We start from the raw sequence: 15865 nt of genomic DNA, 5'->3' as shown, positions 1-15865 counted from the left end.
ATGATACATGTACACAATAGCTCGATCTCTTAACTCCTAATATAAACTATGTGTCAAGCAATATTCGAGATACGCGGAAATTCGAGATACGCGGATTTCTGTGGAACGCAAAAACCGCGTAACTCGGGAACAGACTGTACTGCAGGATAGTAATTTAATTATCTTTAAAATAAAAGATGTTACTGAAGTGCGATGCAAAACTGTGTTTTCAAACGGAAGAAAATTATTGTTTCCAATCAACAAACAATTTGTGTACACCTTGATCGATTTTTTTTAAAACGATATGACGTTTCCAAATTGTGTTTTAAAAACATTCGTCCTGAAGGATATCAAACAGTGGCCTGTACTAGGAAATACAAAAGTATAATTGTCCCGGGGTTTTGGCCAAAGATCGAAGTTACTGGAAAAGCTGTGTACGATATTGTTATGCAGAAGCGTCGTTTGTGGTTACATTCCGTAAAAAGGTTTCGCACATAAAACTATGGCCACAATAGTTCCTTCCAGATTTGCTGGGTTGAAGATCGAGGACGATGACGACGAATTTCGGAAACCTAAACAAAAACCAAAATCAACGGCCAATACAAAACCGAAAGTCGCATCAACCGCGAAAACCACCGCTGCGAATCAGTCTGCACAATCGCAACAGAAGAAACAGAAACCAGTAAGAATCCTTGTATCCTTGTGCATCACAATCCTGGCTTCATCTAGGATTTTGTCCATCCACAGAAACCTCACAGGAACAAATCTGCACATCAAGCCGAGCAACAGGAGCAAAAGGAACAATGGTCCAAGTGGCAGCAGAAAGACTCCGAACTTGTAGAGAAATCCTACATGACTGACCTCGAGCAAGCGTTATTATTGTCCAAATTGGACTTCGAGGCTAACAAAACTAAATATGATCAGGCTGAACAAGAAGCTAAACAGCCTACGGGAAAAGCAAAGAAACCAAAGACGCTCTCATTACAAGAATTCCAAGAGCAGGTCAACAAGGACGATGCAGAAAAGGAGCAACAAAGGCAGCTCAAACTGGCCGAGGAAGCGTACAACAGACAGTATTCATTTTTCGAACAAATTGATCTCGAAACGAAACAAATTGTAAGCAAGGAACAGATAAAATCTCTTTTCCAGGCAAGAGATGTTTCTTCGCCCGCATCGAAGGATATTAAAGAAAATGGCAAAAAACACAAACAAGTTCAAGCTGCAATAAACGAGGTAGATCAACTTAAAGCGGATAATGTGTGCCTGAGGGAGGAAATTGCAATGCTGCGCGATAGATACAAAAAAGTGGTCAGTTTGCTGAAAAACGGAGAGATGAAAGAGAAAACGGAGCTTTTGATTGAAATCGAGAAACTGAAAAAGGTACAAGAAGACATGACGGCAGAAATGACTGCGTTGTATGGCGAGCTCGAGCAAGCAAAGTCCAAATCCAACCAGGATAATAGTAAAGGCAAGGACAAGGCAACCACCCGTCGCTCGGTGCGATTCGATGCATCATCGGAAAAACCGTCTACCAACCCTTGATGAGTCTAAAGCTGAAGTAAGTAAGTTGAAAGATGCAAATAATTTTCTTAATTTAATTAAACAGGCGCACTTTTTGAACAACCCATAAATGAGTACGAAATGAAATATGAAAGTGTATTCAAACTGCATAAAATAAAATCAATTTCATTTGAATTACGAGAAAAAATAATTAATGCTTTGATTCTTCACTAAACCTCTTACCTTCGGGCATCGATGATAACGTTTCCTTCATAATAATTTCTTCATGGGGCGTAGAGTTAATAGCATTGAAATTAACTTCTATAAAGTAAGGATAATCTATATGCTGAAAAGTTTCTTTCCATTTTCACACACCGATTTGTAGAAAATACTTCTTAAGCGATTATCACAGATCGTTTTGATATCGTTCATATCAAACATGATGGCACACATGATAAGGGAATAAAATCTCTTTCAATCACTAAAGAACTCCTCTGAATCCTTCCAATATGTAAAGAAAAATGCTGTGAATAAGCACACCGAGAACATAAGAACTTCCCTTATTCCCCTCCCCCTTCAAATGTTTTAGAAGAATTTTGGTTATGGTGTGGAAGTAAACGTGATGAAACTTATTGAGTTGTGTCAACTTCTTATGAACAACGAGTGTGTAGGCATTTTTTCTCACTCTTTCAACTCCCTTTATTAACAATATCTTGTGGCTCGATTCGCCTATTCCACTGCCAACCACTAAGTTGCCACCTAAATCCCACGACAGGCAACACATGCAGTCGATGGGAATCAAAGCAGATTTTCCTCCTGCATGGAAAGAGATACGAAATGAAAAAAAAAAGATAAACTCAACAAAACACTCCGCAGATGCCTCCCTTCCTTCCTTGCCCCGTACCCACTGAAAAAGTGGAGGGTTGAAAATGAGTGAAAATCCGTTTCGGAGGAGAACGTTCGGAGAAGGTGAAGAAGGATTATTTCAATTCATATATTGAGCACGCACGTGGGCGCAGATTGAAGGAAACGGAACGCGGCGCACGTTTTCCCCCACGCCACCGGTTTCCTCTTCCCAAAAAGTTGTTTCAACAATTGAAAACAGATGAAAATCGTAAGCCGGTGGATTTGGTGAGTGTATTTTTTCTCCCTCGTGCTCCTTCCGGATCGAGATCGACTGGCGTATGGGAAAAAAAACTAGCAACTCGCATACGTTTTGCATTCCCGGTGCAAAAATAGCTCAGAACAAAACTCCAAAGCGCGGATGATGTACGCGAGTAGCACACATTGGAGGAGGAAAAGGAAAATAGAAGACAATGCGCTTCGGGGAAATCTGGTAATGTTTACTGGGAAGCTGTGTGTAGGAGAGAAGGGTACAAAGGATTTCCTTTTTTGTATCCTCGTAGTCGGTTGAATCTCCCACACAATACACACACACACCCCACTTGCGGTGGTGTACGCGAACATTTTCCGCTCTTATGCCGGTTCTATTCCATTAGCGATACGTTTGTTTGATTTAATCCGTCGTATGGAAATTCATCCGAAGAGGGATAAAAAAAAAGTTTAGCAAAAACACGCACATTATTTGCTTTTGAGTGGATAAAACTCGTTTTATCTCTTTTGGCTGCATGCAAAAATCAATACCCAGAATATCAGTAGATTTAAAACCCGTGAAAACTTCACCATGCGGTTTTCAATTTCTAATAGGACAGAGATCGATGACAACTACGGCTGAAATAATGATGATAGGAAAAGAAAAACGACATTTGCGGTCTCTTTTCCAGGTAGCCAAGACCACGCGCCTCTATGTAGACACGCGGGAAACTCATGAGCATGAGCAGGATACTTGATAATTGTTCCCTGATTGAACGCCATTTTCCAGTTCTATGATCCACCAGCGGAAGTAGGAAGTTGCACGCGGTTGCATTGTATGATTTATGGTGGAAGATTTGCGCGAACGTCCTTCCCCCCAGGATAACGATGACAATGATGACGATGATGATGATCCATGGGATGAGCGACATATCACAGTTGCTTTACGCAAACGACCATTGACGAAGTTTTCGATGGCTTCGAACTGATTGGTAGCCGGGTCTGGAGGAGAAGAAAACAAGTTTATTGAATAAAAAATCGTGGAAAAGGGATACCGATAAAATCAAATAACGTCTCACCGTATTTTTTTAAAATTTGTCTACTCTGTAAAAAACGAAGAATCAATTTCAATCAAGTAATTTAAATTAATGGAAATGAGGCGCCTATCATTAATGCTCCTCTTCCCAACAATCCCTCATCAACCATTCCTCCGCTCCGCTCTATGGTGAGTGATTTCCAGACCATAAAAAATCTATTCCACATTTTGTCACTGCTTTATTTGTTCTTCCCACTTGAAGTTGCGTTGAATATTCATGATTTAGGGAAGCGTCAGGAGGGGGGCAAAAAAATCCGTCCAACGGTGAGCTACAGCCACGGCCAGAGGCTTTCCTGCGGCAATGCCGGTCGGTGTCCCGGGAAAGTGCGAGCAAAGTGACAGTTGTCGTCACGTGGACGGACATGTCCTGCTGCAATAATATTTCACCGTGCCGGGACCGGGAAGTGATGGGCGGAGGTGGAGGAAAAATACGGTTTTGCCACAACCAGAACAAATGAGTGCTCCCGGGGAAAAAGACGGGAAAAGTTACGGGTATTTGCATGGAGTGGTTTTGGACCGTGGAAAGGAATCGCTAGACCGCAATTGTGTCCGCTAGATGACGATGTTGATGGTCCTTCCGTTACCCTTTAATGGAACGACAAATGCCATCACTAGGGGGAAGCCTATTTTTTCTACCCAAACCAGGGTTCTCGAGGAATGTGATGGGCTTTGATTTTTTGTTTTATTTTGTCGCAATTTAAACCCCTTCAGCAATGCTTTCAGCGTGCCGGTTGATGAAAAAATTCTTTAAATTTTCGTCAAAATCGTCATTTGTGCACTCTTCATATTTATAATGTTCAGACGTCTTTTACTTGCATATGACCTCATATTTTTGCTTTAATATAATTATAAAATAATATAATTTAACTTTTCTTCCTCGTAACCCGGATGGAGTGATTTAAAATCAAGAGCTTCGAAAATAAATTCATATGAAACTCATCCACAAATGTATACAGTGTGATATTTTTCATTTTCCAGCGTATGTTTTCTCCTTCGTGTCCCGGGGGAGGACGTGCGTCCTTTCACCGGCGTATTCCCCGCGAAAGATAATGGAGAGATTTGTACCATGAAATTGTCACCAAATTGATTTTAGAACTGGGGAATAAAACGGTGTTGGAAGTGGAAAAAAGCTGTTTACAGTAAGTGGATTCTTTTTTGACAAAACCACTTCCGCGATAAAAAAAAAAAATGGGGAGCAATTTGGGAAAGATGTGCGTCTATTATTCAAAGTTTCCCACGTGACTGTACATCAATCACGTTTAATTGATCTAAAAAGAATTTTGCCGAAATTTGAAGAAGATTAATTGAACGTGAAATGATCAAAAACCCAGTCCAGCCAAATAATTGAATCAAAAGCAAAACTGATGGTACAGTAAACTGCTTATTTTTCCTATTTTTTACCACGTTCGCCGGGTAACGTGAGATGATCCATTTTTATTCCAGTTTCCACCATCGTGAACTGACTGTTTAATTTACTAGAAAACCTGCATCGATGGCTAGTGGAGTTGTAAATATTGCTCTTTTATGCGCGAAGAGATTATTCCTTCCATCGAATGCAACCAAAGTTTGCAACCGGTCCACCAACATTTTCTGTCCATTTCCAACGGGTTGCATTGGGAAACACCAGAAACGAAACCAATGGAGGTTTACCTCCCCCACCCATATCGGCAGTAATTAACGGTTGAAAAAGGACACGAGCCTTCCGGAGTGATGCTCCGGAAGCCGCAAATATCGCGTCACGTGCCATTGAACAGGGAAGATTTATTCGCTCTGGGAAAAGGCACCGGCCGCCCCAAGGAGCACAAGGACGCGGTCGGTCATAAATCATCGGCTGAGATGGTTGGTTTACATCGTTTGCCTTTCTGCTTTTGCGGGGAAATTTGACCGCTTGAGTTAATGTAAACGAAACAAGTTGCATCAGTGTTTTAAAAAATTACTTCCAATTTGGGTTTTCATAACGGACGGTTTTTAACGAAGTGATTACTTAGTTAGTCCTTCCTTGTCATTTTACGAATACAATATTTTTAACAGATGTAAAGAATTTTTCTTGTAGAAACATTTTTACATAGAAATCGGCAATAACGCTTTATTACTTTTCCATTATTACTCATAGTTTCATAAGCACTTTATCAGAGAGGCACTTTATACCATCAAAATCCACGGCTGCAAGCATCACTCGTCACGGATGTCGTCGTCGTCATCATTATCATCGTTAGATATCCACCCTTCCCCCGCAAGGATGTGCTGTCGATTTTGATGGGCCTGATTTTCCTTTTTACTCCCTTCTGGATCCTACCATTTTTTTTAAATTATGCACGTTGCCTCCGCCCGACTTCCGAGTTAACAATTGCCGTGTCGTGAAAGACTGGCGTCTCCATGTATATACCTGGTAACGGTGACAACCTGCGGCCGTACGAAGGATTGATGGGTAGCGGGAACGAATGTAGCGCGTATACGGCAATGCCATCATCATCGTCACCGATATCCACCTCCATTCTCAAACACCTTCATGTGCAGGCTCGTTGAGATTGTGGTTTCAGTGGCGGCTTAACAATTCCGGAAGAACTGTGTTTCAATAGGATAGCAGCTTCCGGAATTGCAGCAAGTTAGGATACCCACCAGTACAACTCGGCTCCAGTAGGACAATTCTTCGATTTGAAAAAAATTGAAACGAAAAACCACAAACACTAATGCACATGCCACATGCTCTGGCAGGCTTAGCAACAGTGCAGTGCGTAGTAATATACATAAGTCAGAACAAAATAATAACAGTTGCTTCTAAGAAATAAAGTCGATCCCTTACAATGTGGAGCTGAGGAAATACATGGCTAGCCTAATATAAGTTCAAACACTACAAGAAATTTGTAATGTTATGTTTTATATATTAGATAAAATTAGTTAGTTTTATGCTTTCTTACTGCTTTGCCCATCCACTCTGGTCAAGATCAACCACAGGATCGCTCGTTCAATCATTCTCGTTTCAATGTTTATCATTCCATACTTTTTAAATACACAGAGCCATCTTGGTAAAGTAGTAGGCCATAGCTTTTCCAATTTTCGTTGCCAACTATCTTGCAAATGATTCCAAAATACGTTCGAATTCAACGTTTCGTTACATCTCATTCGTTTTATCACTCATTAATCATTTCGGTCGATTCTTTCAATTATTATTATTCTAACTAACTCCGCTCATTCCCTACAGGTCCGTCGTTCGTATTGAGTATTACGATTTTTTTAGCAAATATCCGATCCATCATACTGAAAAAGACTCAATCAATTTGTTGAAAAAACGACACCACACGAACAACATGCTCTTTAAGTTATGTCCACAAGGGTAGATACTCCCATGCCGTACGGAAATTATCGTCATGCCAGCATGCTTTCACCAGTTGCTGACTTGCTCTGATTGTTGCCACTCGGGGGAAGGGGTCTGCACCACAATGACGTTATTCTGCTCGGTTCGTCCTATTGTGTCGTGACGTGCGGCGTCCCGAGGATTCGCCAGAGTTTGCCGGTGGTTGGAAATGCGCGCGCTATTCACGGAAAATCTCTCGAAAATCTCTCTCTGGCAGCCTCTCGGTTACCCGCGCGGTCTTGTGCTTTTTCCCTTTTTCGCGCCCAACATGTACTTTATTATTCGTCCCCGAATGTCCTCCTGTGTTAGAATGGTTTTCCACGGTGCTGCAAGGATTTTAAAATGAAACCCCGCGCGCTCGAGCGAGAAGGCACGATCTCGGTAAGCCGAGTTTTCCAACGGGGATAAACACGTGAAGGGCGGTGGTTACGGTCGGTGGTCGGTGCGGTTTGTTGCGGTTTGTTTGCCGGTGTGATTTTCCTTCATTGCATCCGAGCAAATCTCACCGGAACGGATCTCGCCAATCGGGACCACTAGCTAGCGACTGCTGCTTGCGCGGGCCTCCGGGGTTCGTCCATCGGGTTGGCAGGACACTGCAGGAGACGATGTTGGTCGTCGGTTTTGCGTAAGTGGCGGTTTGAGATTCATTCCGTTTTAAATCGCTCGACAGTTCGGTCGTGGTGCTGCGATCGGTCCGTTCGCTCGCGATTCGAGTGTCGTCGATGGGTGGGAAACCTTTTTCCGACCCAACATGTGTGATTTGAATGGTGGAACACGCGAGAAAATCCATCATGATTACTGAAGTGTTTGTGAAGTTTTCTTAAAAAAGACAGTTTGTGCAAAACGAAAAAGTAAACCAACCCGGATAACTTACTAATGTTAATACCCTCCAAGAGAGAACGATAAAGTGATTCATATAAACTGAACAACGTGTGGTAGTTGGACGAATTGTTTCGTGTAAGTTGATCATCATGAATTTCATTTAGTAAAACCATTTTTCAACAGCGTTCAAAATATGTCGAACATCGAATGTATTAATTAATCGATGGGTTTTTAGAATAGGCTCAACGATAATAATTCAGTTGAAAGTGGCGCTTTTGGTGGAAACATTTTCGACGCTATCTTGCATCTTTGAAACAAGATCCAATTACCAGTCAACCAAAATGCAACCGATAAGCAAAAACAATTTTTGTAAATCGTTACCTAATCGCAAAATTTGTCCGATATCCTCTTGCTTGTATGATTTTCACCCTGCCTGCTTGGACAGATGTGAACATTCAAATTTTAAATTTTCGATCCCCCTCCGTATCACTCATCACCCTAACGGCTTAGGTGGCTGTTGCGTTGCCGGCAGGAGTGAGGGCCACCGTCGGTTGTCGTCACCGGGACAATGTGTATCACTTGATTTATGGGGGAACTACTAACATCCACATCGCCGCTAATGGAAGGGTTAACACATGAGCCATCGGCGTTGACGGACGGGAATCATGTTACTGAAATGTGGCTGATGCTGTGGCCTCGTGCCCTTGCTCCCATTTGCACCCCATTTCCTTGCAGAAGGGAGCGTACCGAGCCGCAGTATCCCACACGTGTGTGTGGTTTTTTGGCTGTAAAATGGAAAGCCTAAGTGAATAAAAAAAAAACTCTGGCCGACGGGAAGCCATCGCCATGGGAATACCGTGTTTTATTGAGAGGGTAAATATGAGACAGGTTAACCAAGGATACGTTATCGAGGATCTATGCCTTACGAATCGAAAGGTTGTTTATAATATGTGCATAAATGGCATGCAAACGCATAAATTAAACATTTATATTACAACACAATTTAAATTATGCAGTTCAGAATAATTTTCAAAAAAATTTTAATGTACAGTACAAAACATTGTGTATGAAATGTTGAATATTTTCAAACATTTCACTTATCAAAATTTAACAGAGTTCATCATAAAAATAAGTGCAAATCAGGAAAACTTAACGCATAATTTTCAGCATTTCTCCATCCGCATTCCCAAAATTGGCAAACGGACGCATTACAGCAGTAATTGAATTTTACAATTCGCATAAATTAACTAGTGGTAGGTTCACATCTCCTATGACGAGGTTTTTCGATCGGATGGAAATGTGCGTCAAGTGTTTTACCCGTCAATCACGTGTTTATCAATGATGTGCCTGATACGACTGGGGACGCGCGTTGAGGACATTGAAATGCAACGCTCTGTATGACAAATTGCACCCGTCGAAAAAAGGGCATGGGTTGCGAATTCACAGTTTTTTAACACCTCGGAAGAGGGTGGCATTTGGCGAGAAGTTCATTTTTAATCACTTATTCTAGAAAAAAAAGAAAAACAGGGACACACTGCCACAAACCACATGCAATTTGTAAGGGATGAAAACCCTTCAGTAGATTTTACTTTTTACGTCGAGGGAAATGGTTGATCGCAATTTAAAAGATTATTGAAAACTCCACAGGGTGGCAGGGGTTTTTTTTGTTTTCCATGAAACGAATCAGAGAAACAAAAGAGCGAAGCAAATAAAATCCTCAAATTTGACGAAAGAGGAGAAATGTCAAATGCGAGAACCCTAATTGTGAATTGATTCCATTTCTTTCCGTGGACGATGACAAACGGCTTACAACAAGACCGATAACGGATTGCGTGGCCATCTTGCCTTGAAGGGAGATATTTTCATCAGGAGGGTGATTTATGATCCTTTGGTAAATTGAAACTTGGAATAAGAGAACCAAAGAAAAACACAATCACTTGCTGTAATCTAGAAACAGACGGTTTGGAGGATGGCGTTAAAGCATACGAAACGCGTCACAATTAAAGAACAAAAAAAATGCTGAAGCCGTGGAGACAGTTTCCATTTGGATTACAATCAATTTAAGATGATTAAAAAGAATTCTTCTTCTTCGCCTTTGTCCCACACAAACATAAATCTTTTCAGCGACTTTTAAAAACTTTCTTGTGCCTCAGATGCAAATGACGACGGGAAGAATAGAACTAGCCACACTCTGTTGCCCGTCGCGGGAAAATAAAAACCATCCATTCGCCATCGGTGGTGTGGCCACGGGAGCTTGCAGAAATGATAGTAAAATTGTGCAGATTCGTAACTTTTCATTGCATGGTTTTATTACACTTTATTCTTCGCCTGGCTCGCGACGCCGCCAATGGTTCGCAGTTATGCCCGGGGAGATTATATTTGTCGTACGTAAAACTTTTGTTTTTAATAGCGAAAGTGTAAAACGCCTGTTTTCTGTGCTTGTGAGAAGGGGAGAGCTTTAAGAGCCCATGATTCAGTAGCATCAATATAAAAGCGAAGCATAGGATTGTTTGGCAGTCCAAATTTGGCAGAAAACTTCATAAATAGCTATATCAAAGTAAAATTTCTAAAGTTAAGCGTCTGTAAATACCAATAATCCTTATTGTATAGAAGTAAAGGTGCCATTGGTGCAAAAGAATGGATGTATTCGGAAGGGATGACCAAATGAAATAGTTGACACGAAACAAGAACGAAGTACAAAGATTGACTAAATTGAATACAAATAGTGAAGATACGATAGTTTAAATCACCTTTCCCTGTTAAGATAGTCCCATTCCGAAGGCACTACAATCTCCAGAGGGTAGAGAATGCTACCTGACAATCTGCTGCGACGTGTGCCGGGACAACATTTATTTTAGAATTGAAATCGGAATGCAGGAGGAGTCACGTTGATGGTTTTGAGTGTGAAGATAATGGTCTTTTCTTTGGGCTAAAGACACCTATCATGTGGTTGGTACGATTCCAAGTCCTTTTGTTTTCACAGCCTGGAGGCTACCTTTCTTCGGTCCACCCTGTACAAGAAACCACTTTCTGAAGCCGTACCCGGGAGAGCCGTTCACAATCTCTGCTAGTCAAACAAAGCCTTAAGAAAAGAAACGATTCCGACAAGAAGTAGGAAATCCATCCCGGATGCTTAAGCTAGTCTAAATTGTTTAGTTTGGGTCATTATTTCCTCATCCTAGAGAAGACCTAGAGAACGGGAAACTTCGGAATGAATGTAAGAACTCTACATGTGGGCAGTCGACTACATTTTCTTTCTGCTATGGTTTGAATGTAAAGGTATTCTTGCATTCAATTTGCCTCTCGTTATGCATCAAATAAAATAAAATCTATGCATAAATTTACGAGCTCCAATAAAGAAGTGCCTTTTTAAAATCGTAAGCTCAGGGATTTGTCGCGTGCAATTAAAAACAATCTGTTTGTCGACACAGTTTGTGCTTCCCAAAAAGTCCCAGTCCTTTCGTTGCGATAAGAATCAGGCGTAATCGCGTGCGGTGTGGGGGTAATGTTTGCCGCCGTTGCTGAAGCGGAAATAATTAACTCCAAATTAACTTAGCATCTGCGGTGGCGGTTTACCATGGTACAACTGTGCCAATCCCAGCACGCGGCCTGGTGGAAAGTGGCAGTTTCCATTTCGTTGCTTACTCTTGCCCTCCCGACGACGAAATGTTGGCAATTGCGAGCCGGGTTTGCGTGTTACAAAGAGCGCCCCACGAGTGCAAACAATCGGCAAAGTTTTATTTCATTTTATTTTATCTTTACTCCATCAGCTCCCCACCGCGCAAAGTAAATATGCTCTCGGAGACGAAATTCCCGAAGCCCACACAAATTAAAATTAGCATTGCAAAACGGTGATCATGTCGCGCTCGTCCTGTGGCGTTTTTCTTGAGTGCAGTCGGGAAGAGTGTTTGTCCTCTAAATGGTAAAGCTAGTTCCACCGTCGGTTGCAAAGTTGCGGGATTTTATTTACAACGTGCTACACAGCAGAGCGGTACTTGATAATTCAAATCTCCCAATTTTTAGCCCAGATTCAGAGAAAGCACTCATTCCACCAGCAGGAGCATGGATTCGCGTGGGAGGATAAAAACCACAGAAACCACAATGACACTTTCTCCACCCAGTTTTTTTTCGTTCTCTAAGGAGGGAGAAAGCTTAGCCACTTTTGTGGAGCATCACTTCGGAAAAGTGGGAGGAGAATAACATTGCCATTCGGAACCTCCTACTAGCTTATGCTTGCAGCTTGCTTATCTTCTTTTTTTACGATTTGTCATTTCGCCAAAGAAAGCGGTGTAAAAGATTTATCATTTTGCTCATGATATAACGAAACATAAATTTAAACCCAAGGTCAATTTACAATATGTTTCGCAAAGGTTTACTCAATATTCATCAACAATTACACTAAACTCATCCATCATCCAGTATTAAGCTTGCTTTATTTCGTTCCCGAATATACATGTTCCGAATACAATCGTCCCACATACGAACAGACAGAAAACTAATTTACGAACATTTAATTTAAACGCTTCCACTCCAACATACAATTGAACGATCGGGGTGAGGTTTCCCATCCAACCCATGGTGGTGTCAATCAAAAACTGAGCCGTTTCAGTTTTATACCAAGTGTACGCCCGTACAGCGGAAATGAAAGACATCGGGAGTGAATGAATGCCGGTACAGCGGATCCTTTGCTAAGGCCGGGTTGGGCCTTATCTGTTCGAAAAGTGTGATGCTACGAGTGCAATTTTATTCATTTGCGACACTTGTCCCCAACAGAAGTGTCGCGTCCAGAAGGATGGACGCACACATACGAGTGGAATGAATTGAAACGGTGTTTTATGCGATAACCCTTCACGACACTTCCGGTACGGATGGAAATATACGCTTCCAGCAATCTCGCTTTGGTCGATGGTTCGATTGAATTTAAATTTAATTCAAATTATACGAAAACAAACCATCAGACGATAAGGAAATGGGGGAGAACTCATTCGTTTATCTTTGCCTGGAAACATTCCATTTTTTATCTCTAATAAATGTAGCTCGTGGTCTAATAAATAAATGAATTCTTTTCTAAAATTTAATTTATAATAGGAAAATTGTCACCATGACTGAAGAACTACAGACTCAGCAACAGCCACAACCGGCCACGGTGCAACCGCAACCAAAACAACGGCTTGGACCGCAAGATTATCGCAACTCGGAACTAGTTACCAAGCTGATGGCCGCTAATCCACCTTACTTGTACTCACCGGCCGTTGGTCCCCACAATTTCTTCTTCAGCGAAATGTTACGGTCTCTTGTGGCCAACAAACGCAACGAGAGCCTCAGTAATGCCTCCGAACAGCTCCATCATCACCAGCAGCACCATCAGCAGCAGCAACAACTCCAGCAAGCAGCACAGCATCCCGGCCAGGTGCCGAGTCATCTGGCTTTGCAGGCCGCAACGACGCGTAGACCACGCAAGCGCTCCTGGAGTCAACATCGCTACTACCCGGAAGCGCTGAAGGATGGTAAAGAGTCGGATGAAAGGCGCCCAACGCAGCCGGAAAAACCGCTCGAGTTGACAAACAAGCTGTCCGCCTTCAGCCGAAGCATTTCATCGTCTGCTGCTGCTGCTTCCTCAGCGCAAAAATACCCAGAAACCGACCTTCCCGAAAGGTTCAAAGCGCCATCCTATCACGATCGCAAACCGGAAGAATCGAAGGCTTCGCTCGGGGCGGAAAAGTCCTCCCTGAATAACGCCAACCTCATTCCGGAACCTCCGACGGCCTCGATGCCGCCGTCCGATTTGATCCTCCCACCTCCGCCTCCCGTTTGGTACCCTCCCCTATATCCCCCGTACGGTATTGATCCTTTGCATTTCTTCATCGATCTACGCGTTTCGGGCCACATCTACGATCGCAAAAAGGACTCAAACTCTCCAGGATCGGAAGAATCGTCACTGTCGGTGAAACGCGAACACTCCAAACTGATAGGAACGGGCGCCGATCGGCAAGGATCGGCTTTTAGCGTACCGAAACCAAGGGACACTTCAACCGGCAGTAAGCCATCAGGTGCCGGATCAGCCATAAATCTGGCAGCATCACTGGAGGAAGGTGGTGGATCTTCGGGGGAAGTCGTCGAAGCGACCGATCAACCATCGCCTGCTATGGGATCGTTGTTTTTGGGGGACTTTGCCGACCACAAGATGGATTCGATCAAGAACACAAACTATGTGCTGCAGAATCTGCCACGAATCTACGGAGACTTGAACGGGAACCATAAGATGGTGGATCGTTGTGCCGGAGACGATGATATGAATGGTAACTTAAGCGATGACCATGAACATGATCAGGACAGTAAGTCAGTGGAATCGGTCGAAGATTTGGTTGGTGATGAAAATAAATACAAGGACATCGATTTGAACGTAATTTCCGACGAGGAATCAATTGCTGTTGATGAAAATTAGCTATAGAGAGAGTAATTGGTGTTGCGTAAAGCAGAGAACATTTGTGTTAATTTCGAAAAATGAATCAATAAATGAAACATAACATATGAAGTGAATATGAACATGAAATGTCTAAAAAATGTTTACGTAGTTTTATTTTCTTCAAAAGAACTTTAAACCACATGAAAAGTACCAGGCACCTCCATCTACTTTTCTATTGTATCAACATCAATTAACGAATATCGCACCCCTAAAATAAAAAAGGGTAACGGCTGTGGGCAGTAGTATGAAAGAGACAACTCTATGCTCCACCTTCGTGAGGTAGTTCGAGCGGTCAACTTTACACACTAAACGCAGTCAAGTGAGGGGAGGCAAGCATGTCACCTGTATGTAGGAAAATTCAAAACAAATCGACTGAATGCTTGGGGCAAAAAGTAGTGCAGCCCTAACTACGCTTGCTTTCTTGGTACCTTCTTGTTCACGCTCGCGGCAGTAAGAGTTTACACGCGAAACTCATAGCAACGGTTTGGACGCAACTACTCCGCCACTACCCAGCTTCGGCCGTGACGCAGAACGCGCGTTTTTGTGCAATTCTTGGAAACCATCATCAGCCCGACGATTAGCGATTAGCATTCCAAGGGTAGAGCGCAGCGGAAAGAAAATGAGTTCGATACTATTTACGGCAAAATTTCCCCGACCTCCCAAAAATGGTGACGAAATTTTGATACGCGGTAAGCTGCGAGAAAATGCCCGCAAGTAAGTTTACACCAGTTTTCAGCACGGAGCGTAATTCTACGATTTAGTGTATGTTTCTCCCTAATACATTATTACGTCACGGGAATTAGGTTTTCGGTGAATTTCTGTCTGCCGCGACCCGCGGGAGTGTCGGATCAGCAATCGCCGACGTACATTGCGTACCACTTCAAGACGATATACGACGACGATGGCACGAGCACGGTGGTGCAAAACTGGAAAAACGTGATATGGGATAAGGAGGACATAGGGGATAACATTTGGCACACGGATCGGAGCAAAGTTTTCACTGTGATATTCCGTCTGCACGAGGATAAGATAAAAGTATTTGCCGATCGCATCGATCACCTGCCAGACTACCAGTTTCCGCTGCGCCTGTCGTTGGATGGAATCAGCACGATTGAGCTGTGGGACGATGTGGACGTTGAGGAGATTTCATTCCGCTACGATAACAAACCATGTGAGTTTTGTTAAACTTAAAAACAAAACCATTAACCTTATCCCGAAATGATAGTCTGGATTTCAGTGAAAAATAATAAATTTAGATCAACTTTTCCGTTCTAGTTGCGTTATTCATTAAATGCATAAACTTTGCAACACTTTTGTATCACTTTTTCAAAATTTCAAATGAAATTTCTTGTTGCTTTCTAGATAATTTTTAACTAGTTAATAGAGTTAGTAAGTAGTTACACAAAATGAGAATTAAACGGCAAAACCCACAGGGAAATTAAAATCAGTTTTCTGTACGATAAAACTGACTAAATATTTTAAGTCGTCAGAACTTGCTATTTCATGATTTTTAAAAACGTGTTCAACCGACAGTTTCTCAGACAGCAAACAACAA

The 15865-nt window shown here is 42.3% G+C and overlaps 3 protein-coding genes across 3 annotated transcripts; all 3 read left to right on the top strand.

The window, feature by feature from the left end:
- Positions 1 to 431: 431 nt before the first annotated feature.
- LOC131287828 (G kinase-anchoring protein 1-like) lies at positions 432 to 1660 on the top strand. The gene is made up of 2 exons (XM_058316912.1): positions 432 to 661; positions 727 to 1660. Exons 1-2 carry the CDS (start codon positions 482 to 484, stop codon positions 1519 to 1521), a joined length of 975 nt encoding a protein of 324 aa, XP_058172895.1. The 5' UTR covers positions 432 to 481; the 3' UTR covers positions 1522 to 1660.
- An 11285-nt stretch (positions 1661 to 12945) lies between these two features.
- LOC131288695 (uncharacterized) lies at positions 12946 to 14289 on the top strand. Its single transcript, XM_058317863.1, has one exon. The coding sequence runs from the start codon at positions 12946 to 12948 to the stop codon at positions 14287 to 14289; it is 1344 nt and encodes a 447-aa protein (XP_058173846.1).
- A 640-nt stretch (positions 14290 to 14929) lies between these two features.
- Positions 14930 to 15495, top strand: LOC131289021 (galectin-6-like). The gene is made up of 2 exons (XM_058318213.1): positions 14930 to 15024; positions 15114 to 15495. Exons 1-2 carry the CDS (start codon positions 14930 to 14932, stop codon positions 15493 to 15495), a joined length of 477 nt encoding a protein of 158 aa, XP_058174196.1.
- The last annotated feature ends 370 nt before the right edge of the window (positions 15496 to 15865 follow it).

The sequence above is a fragment of the Anopheles ziemanni genome, chromosome 3 (assembly GCF_943734765.1).
Source record: "Anopheles ziemanni chromosome 3, idAnoZiCoDA_A2_x.2, whole genome shotgun sequence".
NCBI lineage: Eukaryota > Metazoa > Arthropoda > Insecta > Diptera > Culicidae > Anopheles > Anopheles ziemanni.
The sequence above is the reverse complement of the archived record's forward strand: the minus strand, read 5'-3'. Positions and strand labels throughout refer to the sequence as shown.